The 22373-nt window shown below is 43.9% G+C and overlaps 1 protein-coding gene across 10 annotated transcripts in view; it reads left to right on the plus strand.

Annotated features, from left to right (window-relative positions):
• Positions 1-22373, plus strand: part of tnrc18 (trinucleotide repeat containing 18) — a 161448-nt gene that overhangs the window by 79495 nt on the left and 59580 nt on the right. For all 10 annotated transcript variants that reach the window (XM_068055767.1, XM_068055771.1, XM_068055769.1 and 7 more), the window contains 4 exons: positions 1653-3476; positions 11993-12083; positions 16820-17025; positions 19631-19777. In XM_068055767.1, the coding sequence (XP_067911868.1) occupies positions 1653-3476; positions 11993-12083; positions 16820-17025; positions 19631-19777 (2268 nt within the window). The remainder of the gene's footprint in view (positions 1-1652; positions 3477-11992; positions 12084-16819; positions 17026-19630; positions 19778-22373) is intronic.

Raw genomic sequence — 22373 nt, forward strand, 5'->3', positions numbered from 1 at the left:
CTCTCGACCTCTGTACCACTCTACCTCTCTGCCTCTCTGCCTCTCTACCTCTCTACCTCTGTACCACTCTACCTCTCTGCCTCTCTACCTCTCTGCCTCTCTACCTCTCTACCTCTGTACCACTCTGCCTCTCTGCCTCTCTACCTCTCTACCTCTGTACCACTCTACCTATCTGCCTCTCTGCCTCTGTACCTCTCTGCCTCTGTACCTCTGTACCACTCTGCCTCTCTGCCTCTCTACCTCTCTGCCTCTGTACCTCTCTACCTCTCTACCTCTCTGCCTCTCTACCTCTTTACCTCTGTACCACTCTGCCTCTCTGCCTCTCTACCTCTCTGCCTCTGTACCTCTCTACCTCTCTGCCTCTCTACCTCTCTGCCTCTCTACCTCTTTACCTCTGTACCACTCTGCCTCTCTGCCTCTCTACCTCTCTGCCTCTGTACCTCTCCACCTCTCTGCCCCGCTGCCTCTTTACCTCTCCCCTCATTTCAGATGCTCCTGAAAACCCTACCTCTTTGACCAAGCTATTGGTCATTGATCCTAATAGCTACTTTTGTGGCTCAGTGTCAAATTTTGTTTGATATTTGCCCCCGTGAAGCACTTTGGGACGCTTATGTTACGTTAATGGTGCTATATAAAAGCAAGTTTATGTTGCTAGGCAGCATCTGTGGAGAGAGGAACAGAATTAACAGGTTGGATTTCCCCTGTGACAGGCTCAAATGGCAATTAATTGTGATTTTCCCCGGAGTGGCCAGTTAATAGCCATAGGGCAGGCTCGCCATCCACTTAAGGACAGTAGCCATGTTTTAAACGCTGGAGGGCCAATCAGAGGCCTTCCAGCTTGAGAGCAGCAGCAGGAAGCCATTCAAGGTAAGTGAGGGCTAGGGCATTTCAAAATGGAGGCAACCCCTCTCCAACGTTTTGAAATTTGAAATTAAAAATTGGCCTTTGCTGCCAGGCCACCAGTGTAAGTGAGGTTGGTGGGGGGGGTGGTGTGGAGCCCCTCTCTAGAGTGGCCTGAGGCTGCTGCTGCACCCAGGCAGACAGGGAGGGCCCCTAGGCCTGCCTGGAGTGCTGGCCCTTCAGTCTGCCAAAGGAAGACAACCTCCAGGCAGCTAAACTGGCCCCTGTCACCTCTGGGAACCTGGAGGCCAACTGGAAAATCCCAGTCAGCCTCCTTCAGTTGGTTTTAAGTGGCCATTAATTAGTTTAATCAGCTACCCACCGCTTGTGGGTGATTGGCCCTGCGCACCCCCCCCCCCCTCCTCCCCTCACCTCCTCCCACCATCCTGCCTCCTGGAAAACAGCTTGGAGGCAGGATGGAGCCAGGGAACTGGCACACAGGCTGGCAGCACTATTGATGGCGCCTGCCTCCCTCTGTTCCCGGCCCCAGTGGGGGCTCAAAATCCAGCCCAACGTTTCAGGTCGATAATCTTTTCATCAGAAGCCTGTGATGAATGGTCTTGGACCTGAAACACTCTGCTCCTTTCTCCACTGATGTGGCGTGACCTACTGAGTATTTGTCACTTGTGCACCAGTTGAACGGGGAGGACTGAATTACCCAAGACATGATTTCTGCATACTAAGAAAGACTAAGGATATTGTTGTCTTTTCCATTGGGTTGACATTTGTGTTTTTGTTCATTTCTATTGCAGATGGATATTATTTACATGGCCATGCAGGACAATCAGCCCTTCATGGCACAACACACCCTCAAGCTGCCATCTCGAGGACGACATCCAATCACACGTCAGGCTCTATCCTGCGAGAAAAGGAGATATGTCACCCTCACAAAAGTTCGAAAGAGTCTGAGAGGTATCTCTCAAAAGACTCTAAAGAGAAAATGTATAGGACTGAGGTAAACGTAAACATGGCTAAAAAGGAGAAGGACAAGTCCAGGGAAGAATCTAGGCCTAGGAGTGTGGTGGACCTCACACAAGACATACGAACTGATAATGATAGGAGGATCCATCTTCTTGACAAACCCACCAAGATCGGAGAGCATCACTCTACAGTTCTTACCAATCACTCTCCAAACCGGGGTATTGGTAATGGAGAACCAAAGTCTAAAAACCCTTTGCAGACTTTGTCTCTTAGTAATTGTAACAGTGGCTCCAGTTCTTCATTAAGACTTCCCGGCACTGAACAGGACAGATGCTCCAAAGACTCTATTAAACATGATGAGAACATGAGGCCTTTGCTGCATGTTCACACGGAAAAGACCCGGAAGTGTGACACCGTGGTGACTTCAGTTGGCACTTTGCATATTTCCTGTGGCTGCCCATCACCCCACCCTTCTCAAACAGCACGGATGCCATCTTCTAGCACATTCCCTCCTCTTCCTGTCCATTCCAGTATCTACACAATCTACCCCACTGCCAGGGAGCCAGGAAAGGAACATAAAGTTATTGCACCTACCTTTGTGCCTTCAGTTGGGTTTTATGAGGACAGAAATGGCCCCATTCAGATAGCCTCTCAGGCTAGAGACAATAAAAATGACAAAAATAAAGATAATGATATCAACAGAACAGCTAGTGACAGAGCAGGCACTTTGCAGTGCCCCTCTGAAAGGACACTGGTGGATACCTCCCGGTTAATGATTGCACAGGATTTGCCAAAGCATGCAGATAGCAAAAGGATAGAAAACACAAGGGAAGAAGGGTCAGTCATTAGGTCCAACTCTTTAGCAATAAAGAGGCCCATGACCTCGGAACTGTTTTTGAACAAGCCAGGCCTTAGTCCTTCAGAAACTAGAGACTTACACTCAAGTAGTGCCATGTCAAAAGATTTGGTGAGATCAGGTTTTGAAGTCGATCACAAAACTCAAGAACGGGATAGGTTCCAAAGGTCCAGCTTGAAAGATTCTTGTAAAGTTTTTAATGGGGTGGATGTCGCGAGGCTGCACTTGGAACAATCCCAACTGAAGCGTTCTGGCACTCCGGAGCCAAAATGGAAGCCATTTGAAATGGCAACCTATGCAACCACTCAAATGGCAGCCTTGGCTGTGCAACACAGCCATGGCAGCAGAGCTGAGGAGGAACAAAAAAAGGCTTTCCTGGACCCAGCAAGCCTGCAACGATCAGCCATGGTGGGAAATCCCAGCGAGGTTTCGGCCATGCAGAGTTTAATAAAGTACAGTGGCAGCTTTGCTAAAGAGACATCAGGGCGGCCTGGAAGTGGCAAGAAGAGCCCATTTGGTGGACTGGGGAACATGAAGACAGACTCTAATCAGCACAGCATTTCAAAGATACAGCACCTGCCACTTCAACAACTGAACAAACAACTCAAGAAAGACCCAGAGAGGCCCGAGAGCGCAAAATCATTTGGGAGAGAAGGGTGCGGAACACAGGGTGAGGTGGAAGTGAGGCATCCACCTGTAGGGATTGCAGTAGCAGTGGCCCGGCAGAAAGACAACAGCAGCAAACCTAGTGCAGGAGTGATGGACAGGGATCGTTCCCTGTCCATGAACAGCATGAAAGGTAAGAACATGGCCGGCATAGCTTTGGCAGGCACTCGTGAGGGTGGACCATATTTTCTGATGTTAATGTTTGAACGTCTTGGCTCTTCTGCACTGCATAGGCACCCCCGTGGGAACGGTGATGTTGGAGGGGAGAGCGTGCAGTCGGAGGACCTCCTCATGGGTCTGCTCCTGGATCTGGCCACAATGGCCATCCACAATGCAGGTTGCACATGGCCAGTGGGAATTGGGCATTCTGGCTACCAGCCTCTCTCCCGCGGTTTTGGCCATGGATAACCGTGGAGCAGAAGCACGCAGTGTTCACTGGTATACTTGAGACCTTCCGTGATCAGTGGGCACCGACTGGAGGGCATAGTCAACACTGTATTTTATTTATTGCTATTATTTAAGGTCATAAGTTTCTTTTCTTGTTTTATGATTAAGTTCTTTATTAGTTGTGGCCCTCTATAAAGAGGGCACTTGTGTTTGGTTTTTAGCTGATGATTATTTTCGAAAAGCTGCCATGCATTTTGTAATTTCTCTTGTAATCCTTTATATCCAACAACAAACAACAACTTAAATTTCTACAGAGCCTTTAACATAATAAAATGTCCCAAGGCCCTTCACAGGAGCATTATAAAATAAAATATGGCACTGAGCCACATAAGGAGATATTGGGTCAGATGATCAAAAGCTTGGTCAACGAGGTAGATTTTAAGGACTGTCTTAAAGGAGGAAAGTGAGGGGGAGGGGTGGTGAGATGTAGGGAGGATATTCCAGAGCTTGGGGCTTAGGCAGCTGAAGGTGCAGCCACCAATGATGGAGTGATTAAAATCAGGGAATGCGCAAGAATCAAGAATTAAGGGAGTGCAGATATCTCAGAGGATTGTGGGGCTGGAGGAGATTACAGAGATAGGGAGATGTAAGGCCATGGAGGGATTTGGAAGCAAGGATGAGAATTTTAAAGTCAAGATCTCGCTTGACCGGGAGCCGGTGTAGGTCAGCGAGCACAGGGGTGATCGGGGAACGGGACTTGGAGCGAGTTGAGACACAGAGTTTTGGATGACCTTAAGTTTACAGCGGGTAGAATGTGAGAGACCAGCCAGGAGTTCTTTGGACTAGTCGAGTCTAGAGGTAACGAAGACACGAATGAGGGTATCAGCAGCAGATGAGCTGAAATAGGGGCAAAGTCGGGCAATGTTACAGAGATGGAAATTGGTGGTTGTAGTGATGGCTCGAATGAGGTCAGAAGCTCATTTTGGGGTCAAATGTGACACCAAGGTTGTGAACAGGCTGGTTTAATCTCAGACTCTTGCCAGGGGGAGGGATGGAGTCGGTAGCTAGGGAAAAGTTTTTGGAACAGGGACTCTAAGCCATGGCTTCAGTCTTCCCAGTATTTAATTGGAGGAAATTTCTGCTCATCCACTTGTTGTGGATGATTGCATTGACATCATGGCCCTTAGAGAAAGCTGACTGAGGGATGATGACACCTTACCCAGCGTCCCAACATAGCCAGGGAGCACCTGTGAGTGGAGAATTGAAAGGAGATATGTCGATACAAGAGAGGGGTCTAGGAGGGGTAAAGAAAAAAGAAGTTAAAAAAAAAGCAAAAGTGGAAAAATGACGTGCTCGTGTCCGGAATGGCAGATTAAATACCCCTGCAAATGGACTCAGGGGAAGTTCAAATTACAGAGGCTTGGTTCCATTAAAATTTGGATACATAAAAGCCTGATAGTAAATTGGAAATAAGAGATAATATGATGATAATAGGAAGTAAATGGGAGATAATAGGATGGAGTCCAGATTCAAGATCAGAGCTCCTGTGGTGCAAGTGATTTCGGTAGAACTGTTGTCCGAGTTTGGAGACAGTTTCGAGTGAAGTCCAGAAGCTGTTTGAGGTCCGAGTGATATTTATATTTATATGCAAGTGATTTTCAGTAGATTCAGGAATATGTTTTTAAATAAAGGAATTTAGGCAGGTAAGATATGGAGTGTTAAAAGTCAATGTAGTGATTGGAACTGAATGGGCTATTCATTGGTACAGTAGATCCTTTTAAAATTACGGGCCTCAACTTCTGGTTTGAGATACTGTGCACAGAGCAAACATTAAGTTGTGGAATTTCAAAAACTGCAAGGGAAATACCAGCACAAAGTCAGCTAGGTTAGACTAACAAGGTTTCGGTTTCGTTGTTACAAAGTGCCTTGGTGATCGAAAATGTGGTATTAAAACCAACAGAATTATTTGCCAAATTATCGCTAAAACTAGAGATTGGTTTTCCTTTTGTGATTGATTAAATAGTCCAGCCCCAGCAGCCAGATATTTTGCGTGTTTATAACTAGGAATGACATTGCAGAAAATATAAAGTAAAATCTTGGGCGCCAAGGTTAAATTGCATTAAGACCAAGAGCCCACGGCAGAAGGGACATATGGCCTTTAAAATTGTTTGCTTACTTAATGCTTGTTTAAAAAAATCATAATGCTTTGTGTGCTGGGAAATATAAAATTCAAAGAGCCTATGTCCTTGGTATTCTAAAACGACTGCTTGTTCAAATGTACAGGAGTGTGTTTTTGATATTTACCTTGAACTCATTAGTGACTGGAATGTAGCTTTCTATTTGTGCCGATCTATAGGAGCCTCCTTTTCTTTTATTTATGAGCAGGGGGCAAAGAATAAAGCAACACTGTGCCATTCAACCCAGTACGTCTATGTGCCGGTCACATGACCCAGCCCTGTCTATCATCAACAATATGATGTGTTTTTAATGTACAAATTGATTGGTGACACAGTGGGAGAGAATAAAGAGGAACACTTCCCTCCCTTTTGCATACCGTTGTATAGAAATTCTTTAGGCTAGACATCATGTGGTCTGCAGTTGAAATCTTTGTCTGTGAAGTAGTTTCTCTGGCTGTTGCCAAGGCCCAACAGTCCACAGTAGGCAATGGCAACACAGGGAGCTGTTTGTAAAGCATTTCAATGACTAGGATACAGGCAGCTAACATTAAATGTAATTTACTGAGCAGAACTAAAAGCTGCAAACAAGAACTGAATTCTAATCGGCCTTCCAGCCTGTTGCTAGGCGACAGGACAAGCCTTGGGAGGAAAAGTATTAATTTTTTTTTTATCCTGCGCAAGGAGATCCTGGTAATAACGTTAGCCTGCTTGTGATAAGAGAAGGTTCTAGACTTAGTGAGCTTTAAAGAAATGTAAAAGCAGAGTTTAGATGACAAATCTGCAGTATTGTAAGTAAAATGCTGATATTTAGGCCATGGTTGCCTAGACACAGCCCTAAGCCTTTCCACTGAGCATGGTAGGTGTGGGGCCTATACATACTCTTTTCTTACTTTCCTTAAAGACAAGGCTTCTATTCATAGATAGCAAAAGCAGCTTTCAGTATTTTGCAGAATTATCTCATTCTACAACCACCTGAAGGAATAAATGGGTGGGGGGGAGGGAAATTAAAATTGATTATTTAAAACAATGCTGTGACTTTGCTTTAAAATCACACTATTAATGGACTTATTTTTCCATTGTAGGTAGAAAAAATCGTAAAATTGAAAAAGAGGGGCTCCTTTTAGTTGCATAATTTAAGTTAATTCTTCCATCACCACAATACCGTACATTAAATCAAACTTCTCCAAATGGGCTCAACAAACATTTATGCCCTTTATACTCTGAAGCTCAGTAACCATTCACATTGTCAAAGTAAATGAATTATACACAGAATAGAGCCTTTATGACAAAGCTCAACATTTATTTTTCGCCCCTCAACCCGTCCCAAAAATCGACTTTCAAATGCAGCACTTCAAAGGTCAGGCTTTAGTAAAAGTCAGGTTTCCCATTAAATGTAATGCAGTGGAGAATGAATGAAGCAAATGAAATGTAGACCGTCCCTCCCCACTGCTACAGTCGCGATGCAAAGAACAAAATGTAGCACTAAGTACAGCCCATACGAGTGTACAAAATTGAGGGTCTGGAAGAGATGAGGTGGTCCATCAATCTTGCCCTCCAATAAGGGGGAAAAATGTCTGGTAAATTCCTCTCTGACCCCTCTCAGTATATCAAAACCACTCCAGGAGATGACACAGACTAAGTACAGTGTTTTGTGATCCTGGGTGGTCTTATGACCACCTGATATTTTACCTGTGTTTTCCTGGCCATCACATTCCTCTAAATATATGTAGGAAAACAAAGTTGTTCTGATGCAGAGTTCTTCACAGGCCTGGTTCAGTTAGGTCACACAGAGGCTTTAGAAATTGGCCTTTTTTTTAAACAGGAGAGACTCTTAGGCACCTTGATTTTTTTTAAGGCTCTCTACAGAGTCTGAAACGTTAACTTGGAGTTTATTTGAACTCCTGTTGAGTTTAGGTATCAGAAATATTTTTCTTTCACCGCCTGGTCCCAGGTCTTTATTTTTCATGAAATCTTTCCAAGTCTTTTCTGCACCTTGTATTACCTCTGACCCACCCTAAACAATGGTACAGCAGTGAATTGATTAACCTTGAAGTAGCTACTGATTGTAGTCCCCTCAAAATGTCAACTTATCCATCAAACCTTAAATTAGCATCATCAAGAAGGGTAAAATATTGGACTCTTATCTGTTAAACTGCTTCTTATTGTTCATTTAACATTTACACAAGTTCCAGCATCATAGGAATTATTAATGTAACAGTACAAAAATAAATTGACATTTTAACAATAACAACAACCTGCATTTATGTAGCCCCTTTAATGTCATGAAACATCAAGGCGCAGTCAAAGCAGTAGATTTTAAGGAGGCCTTTGAAGAGGAGGAGAGATGTGGCGTGGATGGGAGGTTTGCAAGGTGTAGGGATGAGGTTGTTCCACTGGCAGCGAAGGAGATGGCATACAGTGGGACAGTTTCCGAAGCACAGAGGGTGTGAGTGGGGTAACAAGACTGGAGCAGATTGAATAGGTGGGGTGGAGCATGGCCATAGAGGGATTCAAGAATGAGGGTGGCAGTTTTGAAAGTGGTGCACTTGGGGATGGGGGAATCCAGTGGGAGTTGGCAAAAATGAGGATGATGGATTAGGCGGGCGCAGCGAGGGACAGGAGGCAGCTGGCAAGGTTCAGAATGAGTCTGTTGCTGTTGTGATGATATTCCTGTTATGCTGTGATGTGCTTTACTTCTTCTCAGTGGATTTACTGAGCATCATTCGGTTGGAGCAGACATGGTGATAATTAGATGGAGAACGAGAAATTAATCCAAAAGTAGGCAAAGGGTTTTCTTCTGGCCATTAGTCCAAAGAAAAATCTTAACAAATGGTTTAATATGAGATTGTTTCTTGGTACTATCCCAAAGGGTCAGTGGACAAATGCATTATGTACACTGAGCCATTCAGAGTAGAAATGTGTATGCTTCAATCTATGGTCTTGATGAGTCAGCTGATCGAAGACCTGGGCAGGACTTTCAATTACCCATGGGGGTCTGAACAGGAGCAGGCACGCTTTGAAAATAGAGCTTCCAGATGGTGAGTCGGTAGCTTGATGCCACCGGGACACGCACAAATTTTCAAAGTGAGGGGCGGGGGACGGGGGGAGCCGGGAACCCGCTCGCCTCCAGTTAACGGCTCGTTAAGCACCGTGAGGAGCTTGTTAATGTGGAGGGCCAGAAGGAGATTTTGAATTTGTAAATCAGCAAACCCGACCAGTCTGGTGCCCATTGCTGCACAGCTGTCCGGTTCAAGATGGGCAGAAATGAAGGTTTTTTTTATGCTGCTAACTTTTTGGTCCTGGGGATCTTGCTCCAGATTGGGTGGAGTACTTTTCAGTTGGCCATTTGCCCACCTTTGTGCGCAGTAAGGCAGCTGGTCCTCCGCCATGTGACCTCCTCTCTTCTGCAAGGCAGCAGCAGGCTCCATCATGGTTGCAGTCAGCTTTTGCCACTTTGTGCTGTGCAGACAGTTCCCACCTCCTGGTAACACTTGGCACCACTAACTCGGCACCGAGCTTGCCTCTAGCCAATTTGATGATTGCGTTGCATGAGTGACACAGATGTGGCACAGGGTCAGAACCCAGCAATTATCTGGGCGTTGGGTTACCGACTCTGAATTGAAAATCAAGCCCATGGTAACAGTGAGAGAGTGACATTCAGACACAGTATTGCCATGGGCAGGAGGCGGAATTGGTCAGAGATCTTGGCCTGGCTAATATCGGATGACCCCTGTCAGAAAATATCCATAGCCAGTCACTGGCTGAGGACAGAGTCAGATTTAGCTTTTACACCTCTACCACACATGTCCAGAAGTGCCCTGACCCATGCAGACCCATGCACAAACTTGAGTTAATGCATCCTAGAAAGAATGGTGGCAGGTGGAACAGTGGTGCTCTAACTCAATTCACCATTAGTGACTGTTTAATGAGTCATGCCTTAGACACTAAGACTATGGTATTAACCCCCTCAGGACAGACAGGAGGGTTCCAGTATAAGTAGTGGCTGTGAAGAAACACTGCGAATGTGCAGCCTTCGAAATGCACATTGGATACTCCTCTCTGAGGCTAAATGTTCTTTACAGGGCACGGCAGTTCCAGCATTATGTCTTGCTCTATCATGTGCAGGGTTAGGCAATGGATTTTTATGAATCAAATTGAGATTAACTTGAATGATAACTGCTAAAAACCATGGCAATAAAGAAGCCGGGGAGAAATCTTTTCTCTGTCTGGCTTTGTTAGATAGTAGATTGATTCTAAGCGGGAATGTAAGAGCAATAGAAGAGGGATTTGTTTCAAAGGGCAATTTCCAATCGGCATTGATGTTAAGAGGCTCCTGTTGTGTAACTAGCTGTGATTGCTAAGGGGCTAAAATGCAAAAGAGCATCTCCATAAATATAATGTAGTATCACAGAAAGTGGTCCTCTGTTGAAGCCCCACAACCCTCTGAGATATCTGTGCTCTTCTAATTCTGGCCTCTTGAGCATCCTGAATTTTAATTGCTCCACTATTGGTGGCTGCACCTTCAGTTGCTTAGGCCCTAAGCTCTAGAATTCCCTCTCTATACCACTCCACCTCTCTACCTCCCTGTGCTCCTTTAAATCTACCTGTTTGACCTTTGGTCATCTGATCTAATACCTCCTTATGTGTCTTGTGTCATATTTTGTTTTATAATGCTCCGGTGAAGTGTCTTGGGACATTTTATTATGTTAAAGGCCCGGTATGAATATAGGTGGTTGTTGTTGTTGTTGTTTTATTCTAGAAGTTCTTCTGGACTAAGGACGGTTACTAAGAAGGTAAATAGCAACCGATTGTTTATACTAGTCAGCAGATCTGTGACGGCAGGGCACAAACTTAAGATAGTCACAAAAGAATTATTGGGTAAGTCAGGAAAACAGTCTTTACACAGAGGGTGGTAAGAATGTGGAGTTCTCTGTCCAAACCATTGTTGAAGTAGAGTCCATAAATACTTTGTAAAAGGGAGGAAAACGTTTTTGTACAGCGAGTGGTTAGGATCTGGAATGCACTGCCTGAGAGTGTGGTGGATGCAGATTCAATCGAGACTTTCAAAAGGGAATTGGATAATTATCTGAAGAGAAAATATTTGCAGGACCGCAGGGAAAAGGCAGGGGTGTGGGACTAGCTGAGCTGCTCTTACAGAAAAACAGCAGTACACGATGGGCTGAATGGCTTCCTTCTGTGCTGTAACCATTCTATGATTCCTGAGGCATTAGATTGCTGCTTGAAAAAGGATTATTAAAGGGCATTGGGGAGTGGGGAGGAGGTAGCTCATGTGCCGATATAGTGAGCTGCATTGTCTGTTTCACTGTTGTAATGTTCACTGGTTCTACATAGTGATTTATGACATTTACAACAATGTACACATGACCCTGTTTCACTGCATGTTTATTTAAGTAAAACTGATTTGATGGGAAGACCTCAGAGATTCTTGGCTAGGCCTGCTTTTGATGGTGTTCCGGTATGAGTCACACCGCGTCGATTAGTTTGTTAACTGGGTGTTAGTGGGATCTCGGAGTGGAATCTGCTTATTTTTTCCATCATCGTATGCACATTGTGGACTGGGAACAAGAGTACAAGAGTGGCTTTTTTGAAGGCACTGGCCTTGATGAGAGTTGCACTTAATGACCAAGAGCTGTACTGGCCCTGTGGTAACTGCGATTTTGACTGAACCTTTAAGACCCATTAAGTATGTTGTGAGATTATAATGTGCCCTTATATTGCAATATGTAAAACAAATGTCCCACAGTGTCTTCTTCATATTCTTCTTCCCCTCCCCCTACTGGGCAAAGGAGGTTATATTTTCGTGGGGAAATGGTAGAATTCATGATATTTTGCAATAGCATGATTGTCTACATTTCTTGATCCTTTAAAAACACCACAAAATTGCAAGTGAAATTTTTACGTCATCAATCCAATGGGAAGAATTACATTTCAATCATCTTTGGCAGCATGTTTTAAATTTCCTTGCAAATTTAAATGGAATAAATATTTGAAAGTGTCTGCAGTACGTGGCTGAGATTATGGCATTCTTTTGAGGTACAACATTTGGTCGTTTTCTTGTTTCCAGGACCTGGGCGCACAGACGACGAGCGAAGTGATGATCGACAGCGACATCGTGAGGAGCGTCTCATTGCCCGAGAGCAGGAGAAGCTGTTGAGGTGAGTGGGCCAGAACCTGGCAGACGTCCTCAGTGCCACATTTAGCCATCTCAGGGCTTTCCTTCAATTTAGGGCTTTATGTGTTTGGACCAGTCATGTTAGCACAGCATAGGCATAATTGGGTCAACTCAACCAGGTCATTGACAATATCAAATAGAAGACCCACCACAACCTTCACAAGAGCACCTAAGAATGGGCAACAAATGTGCCATGTAGGTTTTCTGTCTTTTACCATGGCAGTAATGTATTTAAAGTCTTTCATATAGCATGTAGTTCTTGTAAGTGTAACACTTGCATCACCATCATACTTTCCCCCCCATTTCATTTTGTTGACAATATCACTATTGTTATGAAATACCACAGCCTGCAATGCAGTTTGGTTCTGAGTCAGAAGTTCATGGGTTCAAGCTCCTTCCTCAGGACTTGAGCACATAAGCTAGGTTGACGCCAGTGCAGTACTGATTGAGTTGTGCGCTGTTGGTTGGAGCAAAGCTTCTGGTGCCCTGGCCAAGTTTTTATTCTCAACCAACATCATCAAAGAACAGATGACCTAATCATTTATCTTTATCCCTGTTTGTGGGATCTTACTGTCTGTAAAATTGATTCTCGTGTTTGCCCACAGAACAACAGTGAGCATGCTTCATAAGTACTTCATTGGCTTTGGAGATGCTGTACAAGCACAAGCTCTATCTGTCATTCAACTTGAGCAATGCCACAGGATATCTGCTCATAACATTAAAAAAAAGAAGAAAATTAACTTTCAGGAGGAAAGTGCCACGAATTGGTTGGGTTGATGTAATGTCTTGTAGGGATTGTAGAGTGACCAGCACGACAATGACCTCAGTCTAAAGTACATGTGTAACAAATTCTTTTCCTAATGTAACAATCAGGCCCATTCACTGCTATGGAAAAATGTTGTGTGAAATGAAAAGTAGCCTCATTAATTCCATTACCCCAAGTTCTACAAGTGTTATTATGTTCAAATGATCCAAGACAAACAGTTTTAAAAAGCTGCACTATGTACACTGGAAGAATTATTATTATATTTACAACTGGTTCCCTAGAGGGAATGTTTTTGCTTTATCTTTTTTCTTGACTGTGGTCCACCCTCTATGTGTCTGCTCTCACAAAGCCTCCAGATACAGTGACGAGACAGAACAGCGTCTGGTCCTGCATGACCACAGTCAATGAGACAGGGTTGAGCTGAGTAGGGTGGCAAGGGTACAGCTGCATTGCCTGAAGCTGGCACAGATCCAAGATGGCAGAGCTGTTGGAGGAACACAAAGAGCCCCTTTATCAGATTTTTGTTATTTAATCCTGACTTACAGCAGTTATTTTTTTTCCCTGTCTGTTAGTTGAATTACTATTTGGGACTTTTGTTTTTAGATATCCTCTTACATTAACCTCAACTTTTATGTTCCTTTTATAGACAGTTTGTGATGTGGTAAGAAAAGTGGCCGAGTGCTTCAATGTTGCCATAAATGCTATGTAGGGGAATTATAAAGGCTTGTTTATAACTGTAGTGAGTGTGTGATGAATGGTACAATGGTGAATTCCTCACATCTATCGCCGTACTTTGCCAGGGGAAATTGAAGTATTGTTCCACCAATTGCCCCATAATCTTAAATATTAAGATAGAAAGAAAGGACTTGCATTTATATAGCACCTTTCGCAACCTCAGGACATCCCAAAGTGCTTTAGAGCCAATAAAGTACTTTTGAAGTGTAGTCACTGTTGTAATGTAGGAAATGCAGCAGCCAATTTATGCACAGCAAGATCCCACAAACAGCAATACGATAATAACCAGAGATCTGTTTTAGTGATGTTGGTTGAGCAAAAAATATGGGCTAGAAAACATTGTTTTTCTTTGAAATAGTGCCATGGGATCTTTCATATCCACCTGAAAGGGCAGGTGGGGCCTCAGTTTAATGCCTCATCTTAAAGACAGACAGGGTAGCACTCTCAGTATTACATTGGAGTGTCAGCCTACATTTTGTACTCAAATCTCTAGACTGGGGCTTGAACTCACAAACTTCTGACTCAGAGGCAAACGTGCTACCCACTAAGGCACGGCTGATACCTTAAAAGGAAATCACTGCACATTTAGTGGCTTTGACTTAGCCATTCCCTGTTGCCCGGTTTTGGATCATAGAATTGCTGGTGGAGGTAGCCTAGGAGCAGACACTTTATAGCGGTCTCTTGCAGTGAAGTCATGATGTTCCATACCAGGAACATCACAAATGGGGACCATGTATCATGGACGCCTTGTCAGAACAGGAGTGCTATATAAAGTTATCTGCTCCCGCCAGCAGTTGGACAGTACAAAATAGGGTGACTGAGTAATGTTGATACAATACAGATAATTCCCTCTGTGACTTTTAACAATAGAGGACAATTCAGCAGACTTTTTAACATTGAACTCACTTCACAATACTCTATTAATCTGTTAGCAACTTACCACTGTGTGCGCCTAGTGTAATTGCTTATTTGGAAATTTTAAACTGAAAGACTGATGAACGTTTATATAAAATGTGATGAGCTTTTAAGTTCAATGGAAAGCTGGTACACAAATGAAAAATCACTTCTATATTTTGGAAATTTTCCAGGTAATTTTTTTTTTAAATTCCCCAGCTGTATGGAAGCTGCTTTATGCTGCCAGTAAAACTTCCCTTATAACATGAGGCAGTTGGAAGCTTGTCCCCAACATTTGTCTGTGCCATTTCATGACTTGGCTCATGTGAAACAAGAGCTTCTTCAACAGAGCAGGCCAGCTGTGCCAGCTTCACTGTGCCAGTTCTGTGGTGTGTTTGTGTGTGCCTCTACAATGAGATGCCCCACCTGTCGGAGCAGCCAACTTCTGACAAAACTCATTCCCAATGGTGATGAGCAAGCTCAGATGCCAGGCACACTACTTGGAAAGGTGACTGCTTGAGGTGGTGGGGGGGAGGGGAAGCCATTTCCCTGTCAACTGAGCAATTACATCTATAGCATGTCTGTGCATTTCAAAAGAGTTTTTTCCTTACCGCTCATGCCCTTCCAGTGCACACTTCTTCAGTGGATATCTTTGCTCCCAATATTTTGCTTCTAATATCTCCCCCCTCCCCAACATGTATAAGTGTGCTTGCACCAGCTTAGTGTTGTTGGGGTGAGGGAGGGCCAGATCTGATAACTGGGCATGCTCTATTCTGTTGGCTGATTGGTACTGTTCTAAACTTGACCTTGTGCCTGAAGGAATCCGAATCCTGCAGTTACAGTCTAAGGAAACAGCCCTTTATCATGCCTGCTCGATCCTACACGGATGAAAAAATAGCTTTTAGCCTTCACTTATAAAAAAAAACACAACAATGAAAGTTGGTATGTTGGGGGATTTGCCTTTGGAGAGAAAAGAACATGTTTGAAAAAAAAATCTTTTTATGGCCCTCTTTTTATTTGTCTGGGTTGAAAGGTTTCTGAAACAACTGACTGGAGACCCTGGTATTGGCTGATTTCCTCTGAAGTTGTTTGTTTGCCTTTTGTTAGTGTAGCTCAGTGGGTGTGCAGGGAGAGAGGGCCTATTCACTGCTTTACACCGAGGTGCAGAGCTGCTATACTGTTAAGTGATTTATGCTTTCCTGTCTTTCTGCTTGCACAGATAAGTCGAAGATGAAAGCTTAAGATGTTTGTTCTACAAAGTGCTTTTGAATTTCACTTTCCCAGCTCCCTCACAATACTTAGAAAAACTTAGATACTTAGATACATGTACATAAAAGATAACACTGCAAGGTCTAGCAAAATACGAATCCAACCATTTGCATTTTAAACCAAGGAAGTTTGCGAGTTGCAGCAAAGGTCAGGACATTTTAGAAATCTGTCCCTTAGCATCCTCGAATTGAACTGCAAAGTGCTAATGAATGTATAGTCGCAGGAGTTGGTCTGAAATCTCTCAGTGTCTCGGGATTAGTTTTCACTTTGGCATTTTTCTCTTGGTTTCATTTTAAATGAAGCAGTCCGTGCAGATGGCCACACAGTGGCGGAGCAAGCTACTTACTCCTCTGGTCAGCTGCTGTCAGTTTTCTTTTAAAGTTAAAGAGGCTAAGACACATTTGACTCTGTGATAAGGAAAATCAAAAGGCCTACATATTCATGCCAGCCTGTGTGTCCCAATATACAGTTCTTCAGTTTCTTTGCCTCTCTCCCCTCCTTTCCTCCCAGACCACTGCAATAGCAGCTCAGTTATAGCTCTTGGTCTGGTTGTACTTGAATGCAAGGTATTCAAATTCCTCTAATATATACCCAAGGAACAAGCCAATGTTGGACTAATATCTGACGTGCCCTGCAGTCAGCTTTTCAATAGTCATCGCAGGTTAACAGATCTGCTGGATGATATTAATGTCCATAAGCAGCTCTCTCTGCTTTCTTTCCCCTGGCTACAGAAAACCACCTCAGCAGTATAATTTATATGTATTTTCCAAATGAAAGTGCAAGGGTTATAAGCAGAATACATCATTATTGGTGTGGATGGATTTTTATTTCCTCTGGGATTTTTGATCGTAACTCATTCATAGTCTTGTCAGTTGTAAATTATTCAATCAACCTCTCTCTGAAATTAAAGCCTTAATACAATAGTGGCCATTTTACGACCTCTGTACACGTTGTTTTGCAAGAAATTTTAAACATACTTAGACTTTCTAAATGCAGCTTTTTTTTACATTAATCTTTGTTTGAATCTAATTGGCTATTTTCTCATCCAACCGCAGAGAGAGTAAGGAGTTGGCAGATTTTGCCCGGTTACACCCTCCAGGCTGCGGCACCAGTAGTCTGAACTCTAACCTGATGGTGATGGGAGGCCCGGCTCTGGCTGGAACTGGGCGCTGGCCGACCGATCCCACCTCACACTTAGCAGCTCACCCCTGGCTTCCTCGGACCGGGAGTCCCTCCATGTGGCTGACAGGACATCCGTATGGTCAGTATAACCCTGGAAATGGAACTGTTTTTTAAATTAATTTTGCAAGTTGGCATTTTGGGTTTGGCCTTACCTAGAAGGCACAGCACAGGAACAGGCCATTCAGCCCAACCGGTCTATGCTAGTGTTCATGCTCCACACGAGTCTCCTCCCACCCTATTCATCGAACCCTATCAGAAATACCTTCTATTCCTTTCTCCCTCATGTGCTTCTCAAGCTTCTCCTTAAAGGCATCCATGACAGTCGTCTCAGCAATTCCATATGGCAGCAAGTTCCACATTCTAACCACTCTCTGGATAAAGAAGTTTTTCCTCAATTCCTTATTGGATTTATTAGTGACTATCTTATACTTATGACTCCTAGTTTTGGTCTCCCCCACAGGTGCAAACACCTTCTCTACATCTACCCTATCAAAACCTTTCATAATTTTAAAGACTTTGGGCTGGATTTTAAGAGCCTGCCATCGCTTCCAGTGGCGAGCTCAAAAAATGGCGGCACACACGCCAAAGAGCCACCGCGATCTCCTGCACAGCGGCTCATTTAAGTAGTAGGGGCGGCCCACCCCACAGTCACGTGGAGGGGGTGGGCTGTCCAACACCAGCAATGGCATCAGCTGCCTGTGCGCAGGCACTGGTGCCATTTTTAAAGGGCATCCAGCCCTGCTGGCATATTTACATTTTTAAAGATACGCACCCCCAAAATTTATCAAATAAAATTCTAATGCCCCTTTCACACCCCCCAATAACAATTACATTAACTATTTGCCCTCACCCCCAAAACACTTACCTTTTAAATCTGACCTCCCCCTGCCCCTGCAGACTGCACAAAGTTTAAAGTTCACCCCTTCCCAACATCTCCTCCATTCATTACGTTTATTTGACCCCATCCCCACCACCTGTCCCCGCATTGAAAATCTTAACTCCTCCCCCCTCCCCACCAGTGTCACGCCAGCTTTCCCCAGATGGGGAATTGAAGGTATAGGTGTGCCGGCCGCCGTACTGAGGATCGCTGCGGGCCGGGTAGATTCAAGGAAAGTTCATTTAAATTTATTCAGCTCATTAATTTAAATATTGAAATTGAAATTGGGAGGGCCCAGCGGCTGGCGGGCCACCACGGAGCCTCACTGCTGCTGGGAGGATTGGGCTGGGCCCTCCCAGTGTCAAGTTCCATGGCGGGCCTCTGCTGCAACCATCTTCTGCACCCCCCTCCCCCCCCCCTCCCTGCCACCACGGAGCACGATGTCATGGGCTTGGTAACATCCAGCCCAAAGTATTACGTCACCCCTCAGCCTTCTCTTTTATACAGAAAAGAGTCCAAAGCTGTTCAGTCTTTTGTGACTGTGCGAACAGTGTAAGGCGGGTGATAGCAAGTTAGCAGTCTGTTTCACATCTCTCCTTTGAATGGAGATAAAAATGTTGGTCCAATGAGAAATAACTACCCATAGATATGCCAGTAAGTAAACTGCACTTGTAAATGAAAGGAGTAATAGCAAAGAAACCGCACAAGTATATATGCTTACCCAAAACAACTGAAGTTCATACCCTGTGGTTGTTGCCAGTGAGACCTCCCATGCTTTAATGGAACGCTTACTATAACTGGTGATTGTTCTTGATCTTTCTTGGTAACTGTTTTTGATCATTAATTCATGCTAATATCATTGCTGATGATGCCAGCCTGGACTTGATTGTTGACTATGTAATCTTTACCCATGTCCCTGACACATTTTAGCACATTGTTAAAAAGAGCTGAATTTTACTCTGGGCTTCTGGTCCTCAACATTGGCACCAAATGGGGGGTCTCGAGCCTACACTTGCCGGCAGATGGCCTCCTAATTAGCCGCCTCCGGGTCTGCCGTCCAATTAAGGATGACTGGTGGACTCCTGTTGCTGCTGTCCCAATCAGACGGTCAGCAGCTCTGAAGCCTCAGCAACCTCACCAGGAGAGGTGGGGGCTGCTCAGGCAGGTCAGGGAGTTACCTCAATATGGAGGCACCCTGGACAGGTAAGTATAATTGAAAATTCAGGGGGCCGAGGGCGGAAGGCCCTGTCAATCAGAAGGGAAAGCCCCAGTGGCTCCAATGATTTCCCAGTCCTCATCACACATGCACAGCTCTAAGCTCTATGTACTAAATTGTATCCAGGAAAGGGAATTCTTGATGGATTTATCTCTCCCAGGTCTAGGGGCACTGAGGCTGCTCCTCAGCTAAGACCACAGACCAGTGACTGAACTTGGACCTCCTGTGTGGTTCAGTGAAATGGCCATGCAAACTCGGTCCTCAGAGCTTTTCCCACGTAAGGCTGAATTGAACTTGCTTAATTGGTCATTATGTTCACAGGTGAGGATAGTAGTTTACAATTCAACTGCTAATGCAAGGCACAGTCACCAGTCAGATCTGTATCATATTTAAGCTTCCTCGTTTCTGACCACATTTCTGCTGAGCCTGAGCTCAGAATGATACAGAATAACTTTTCTTGTTTATTGATTATTCCATTTAATTGCTCATTTAATAGGTGTGACTTCATTATTATTTATATTTATTAAATGTAATGAAGTTGGATTATTTCAGACAGTCTTCACATCCAATTTGTTCTTTTGCTTTGTGCAGGTCTGACTCATCCATCTTTACACCAGGGGATGCCACCAGGATTTCACCCCAGTATACCCAGCTCTATTCCATCAACATACCAGTTTGCAAGAGACCCACAGTCTGGCCAGCTGGTTGTAATCCCAACAGAACATTTACCGCACTTTGGTATGTTAAAAGAGAAAGGGTCAGACATAGCTATGCATGCATATGTTTAACTGGAATATTCTAGCTTCTTCTTGATTGGTGAAGTCCGATACAAAAGCAACTTAAAAATGGCAACTGACTGACACAATAACACTTGATATTGGCCAGTCCAGAGTCTGACATGTTGCTGCAGGTCGAGGGTAGATATGCGACATTAGACTTGAATGTTTAAAATATTAAAGTACAACAGCAGCTCCTATTTTTGTCCCACCATCGAGCAGAAAGCAGATCGAGCAGTCCTGCAGCTGGTGAGGGAACTCTAAGATTTGGAATGCAGCTGTGGGAATGTGATACCTGGAGCCAGGGATAAGAATGTGCTCTGATATATTCAATGGCATGGTGTCCACCATGATCGGGTTGGAGAGAGGCAAGCAGCTTCTGCTGAAGTTTAGCATGTCCAACTGGTGTGAGTGCCATTCAGTGGAATATGGGGTGTGGTCATGATGGTGGTGGTGATGCATTCGCACACTTGGTGATCGCCATGTGTATGAGGAGCTCCTAATATCTGCTGTCCACCTCATGAGGGCTATATCTATCTGTATAATGATCAACTAGAGACTATCCACCTTGGGAGGGGTGGAGGTTGTGAAGGTAGGTATGGGTACATACAAACATACGAATTAGGAGCAGGAATAGGCCACTCAGCCCCTCGAGCCTGCTCCGCCATTCAGTAAGATCTGATTGTAACCTCAACTCCCCATTCCCACCTACCTCCAATAACCTTTCATCCCTTTGCTTATCAAGAATATATCTGCCTCTGCTTTAAAAATATTCAAAGACTCTGCTTCCAGCGCCTTTTGAGGAAGAAAGTTCCAAAGATTCACGACCCTCTGAGAGAAATAATTTCTCCTCATCTCTGTCTTAAATGGGCGACCCCTTATTTTTAAACAGTGACCACTATTTCTAGATTCTCCCACGAAAAGAAACATCCTTTTCACATTCATCCTGTCAAGACCCCTCAGAATCTTATAGCTAGTTTCAATCAAATCGCCTCTTACACTTCTAAACTCCAGCGGATGCAAGTCTAGCCTGTCCAACCTTTCCTCATAAGACAACCCGCCCATTCCAGGTATTAGTCTAGTAAACCTTCTCTGAACTGCTTCCTATGCATTTACATCCTTCCTTAAATAAGAGACCAATGCTGCACACAGTACTCCAGATGTGGTCTCACCAATGCCCTGTATAACTGAAGCATAACCTCCCTACTTTTGTATTCAATTCCCCTCGCAATAAACAATAACATTCCATTAGCTTTCCTAATTACTTGCTGTACCTGCATACTAACCATTTGTGATTCATGCACTAGGTCACCCAGATCCCTCTGCATCTCAGAGCTCTGCAATCTCTCACCATTTATGCTTCCTCTTTAATCTTCCTGCCAAAATGAACAATTTCACATTTCCCCACATTATACTTCATTTGCCAGATCTTTGCCCACTCATTTAACCGATCTATATCCTTTTGTAGCCTCCTTATGTCCTCTTCACAACTTACTTTCCTACCTATCTTTGTGTCATCAACAAATTTAGCAAACATACCTTCAGTCCCTTCATCCAAGTCATTTATATAAATTGTAAAAAGTTGAGGCCCCAGCACTGATCCCTGTGGCACACCACTTGTTACATCTTGCCAACCAGAAAATGACCCAGTTATGTCTACTCTGTTTCCTGTTAGCTAGCCAATCCTCTATCCATGCCAATATGTTACCCCCTACACCATGAGCTTTTAATTTCTGCAATAACCATTTATGCGACACCTTATCAAATGCCTTCAGGAAATCTAAGTATAGTACATCCACTGGTTCCCCTTTATCCACAGCACATGTTACTTCTTCAAAGAACTCCAATAAATTGGTTAAACATGATTTCCCTTTCACAAAACAATGTTGACTCTACCTGATTACCTCTAAGTGCCCTGCTATAACATCTTTAACAATAGCTTCTAACATTTTTCCTTTGACAGATGTTAAGCTAACTGGCCTGTAGTTTCATGCTTTCTGTCTCCCTCCCTTTTTGAATAAGGAGTTACATTGGCTATTTTCCAATCTAATGGAACCTTCCCTGAATCTAGGAAATTTTGGAAAATTAAAACCAATGCATCAACTATCTCGCAAGCCATTTCCTTCAAGACCTGAGGATGAAGTCCATCAGGATCCAGGGACTTGTCAGCCCTCAGCTCCAACAATTTGCTCAGTACCACTTCCCTGGTGATTGTAATTTTCTTGAGTTCCTCCCTCCCTTCCATTTCCTGATTTATAGCTATTTCTGGGATGTTACTTGTATGCGTAATGGTGAAGACCAATGCAAAATACCTGTTCAATTCATCTGCCATCTCCTTATCTTCCCTTATTAATTCCCCAGACTCACTTTCTATGGGAAAAACACTCACTTTGCTAACTCTTTTTAAAAAAATATCTTTAGAAACCCTTACTATCTATTTTTATATTTCTGGCTAGCTTTCTTTCGTACTCTAATTTTTCCCTCCTTATTAATCTTTTAGTCGCTGTTTGCTGCTTTTTATATTTTGTCCAGTCTTCTGACCTGCCACCCATCTTTGC

Source organism: Heterodontus francisci, chromosome 24 (genome assembly GCF_036365525.1).
Source record: "Heterodontus francisci isolate sHetFra1 chromosome 24, sHetFra1.hap1, whole genome shotgun sequence".
Lineage (NCBI taxonomy): Eukaryota > Metazoa > Chordata > Chondrichthyes > Heterodontiformes > Heterodontidae > Heterodontus > Heterodontus francisci.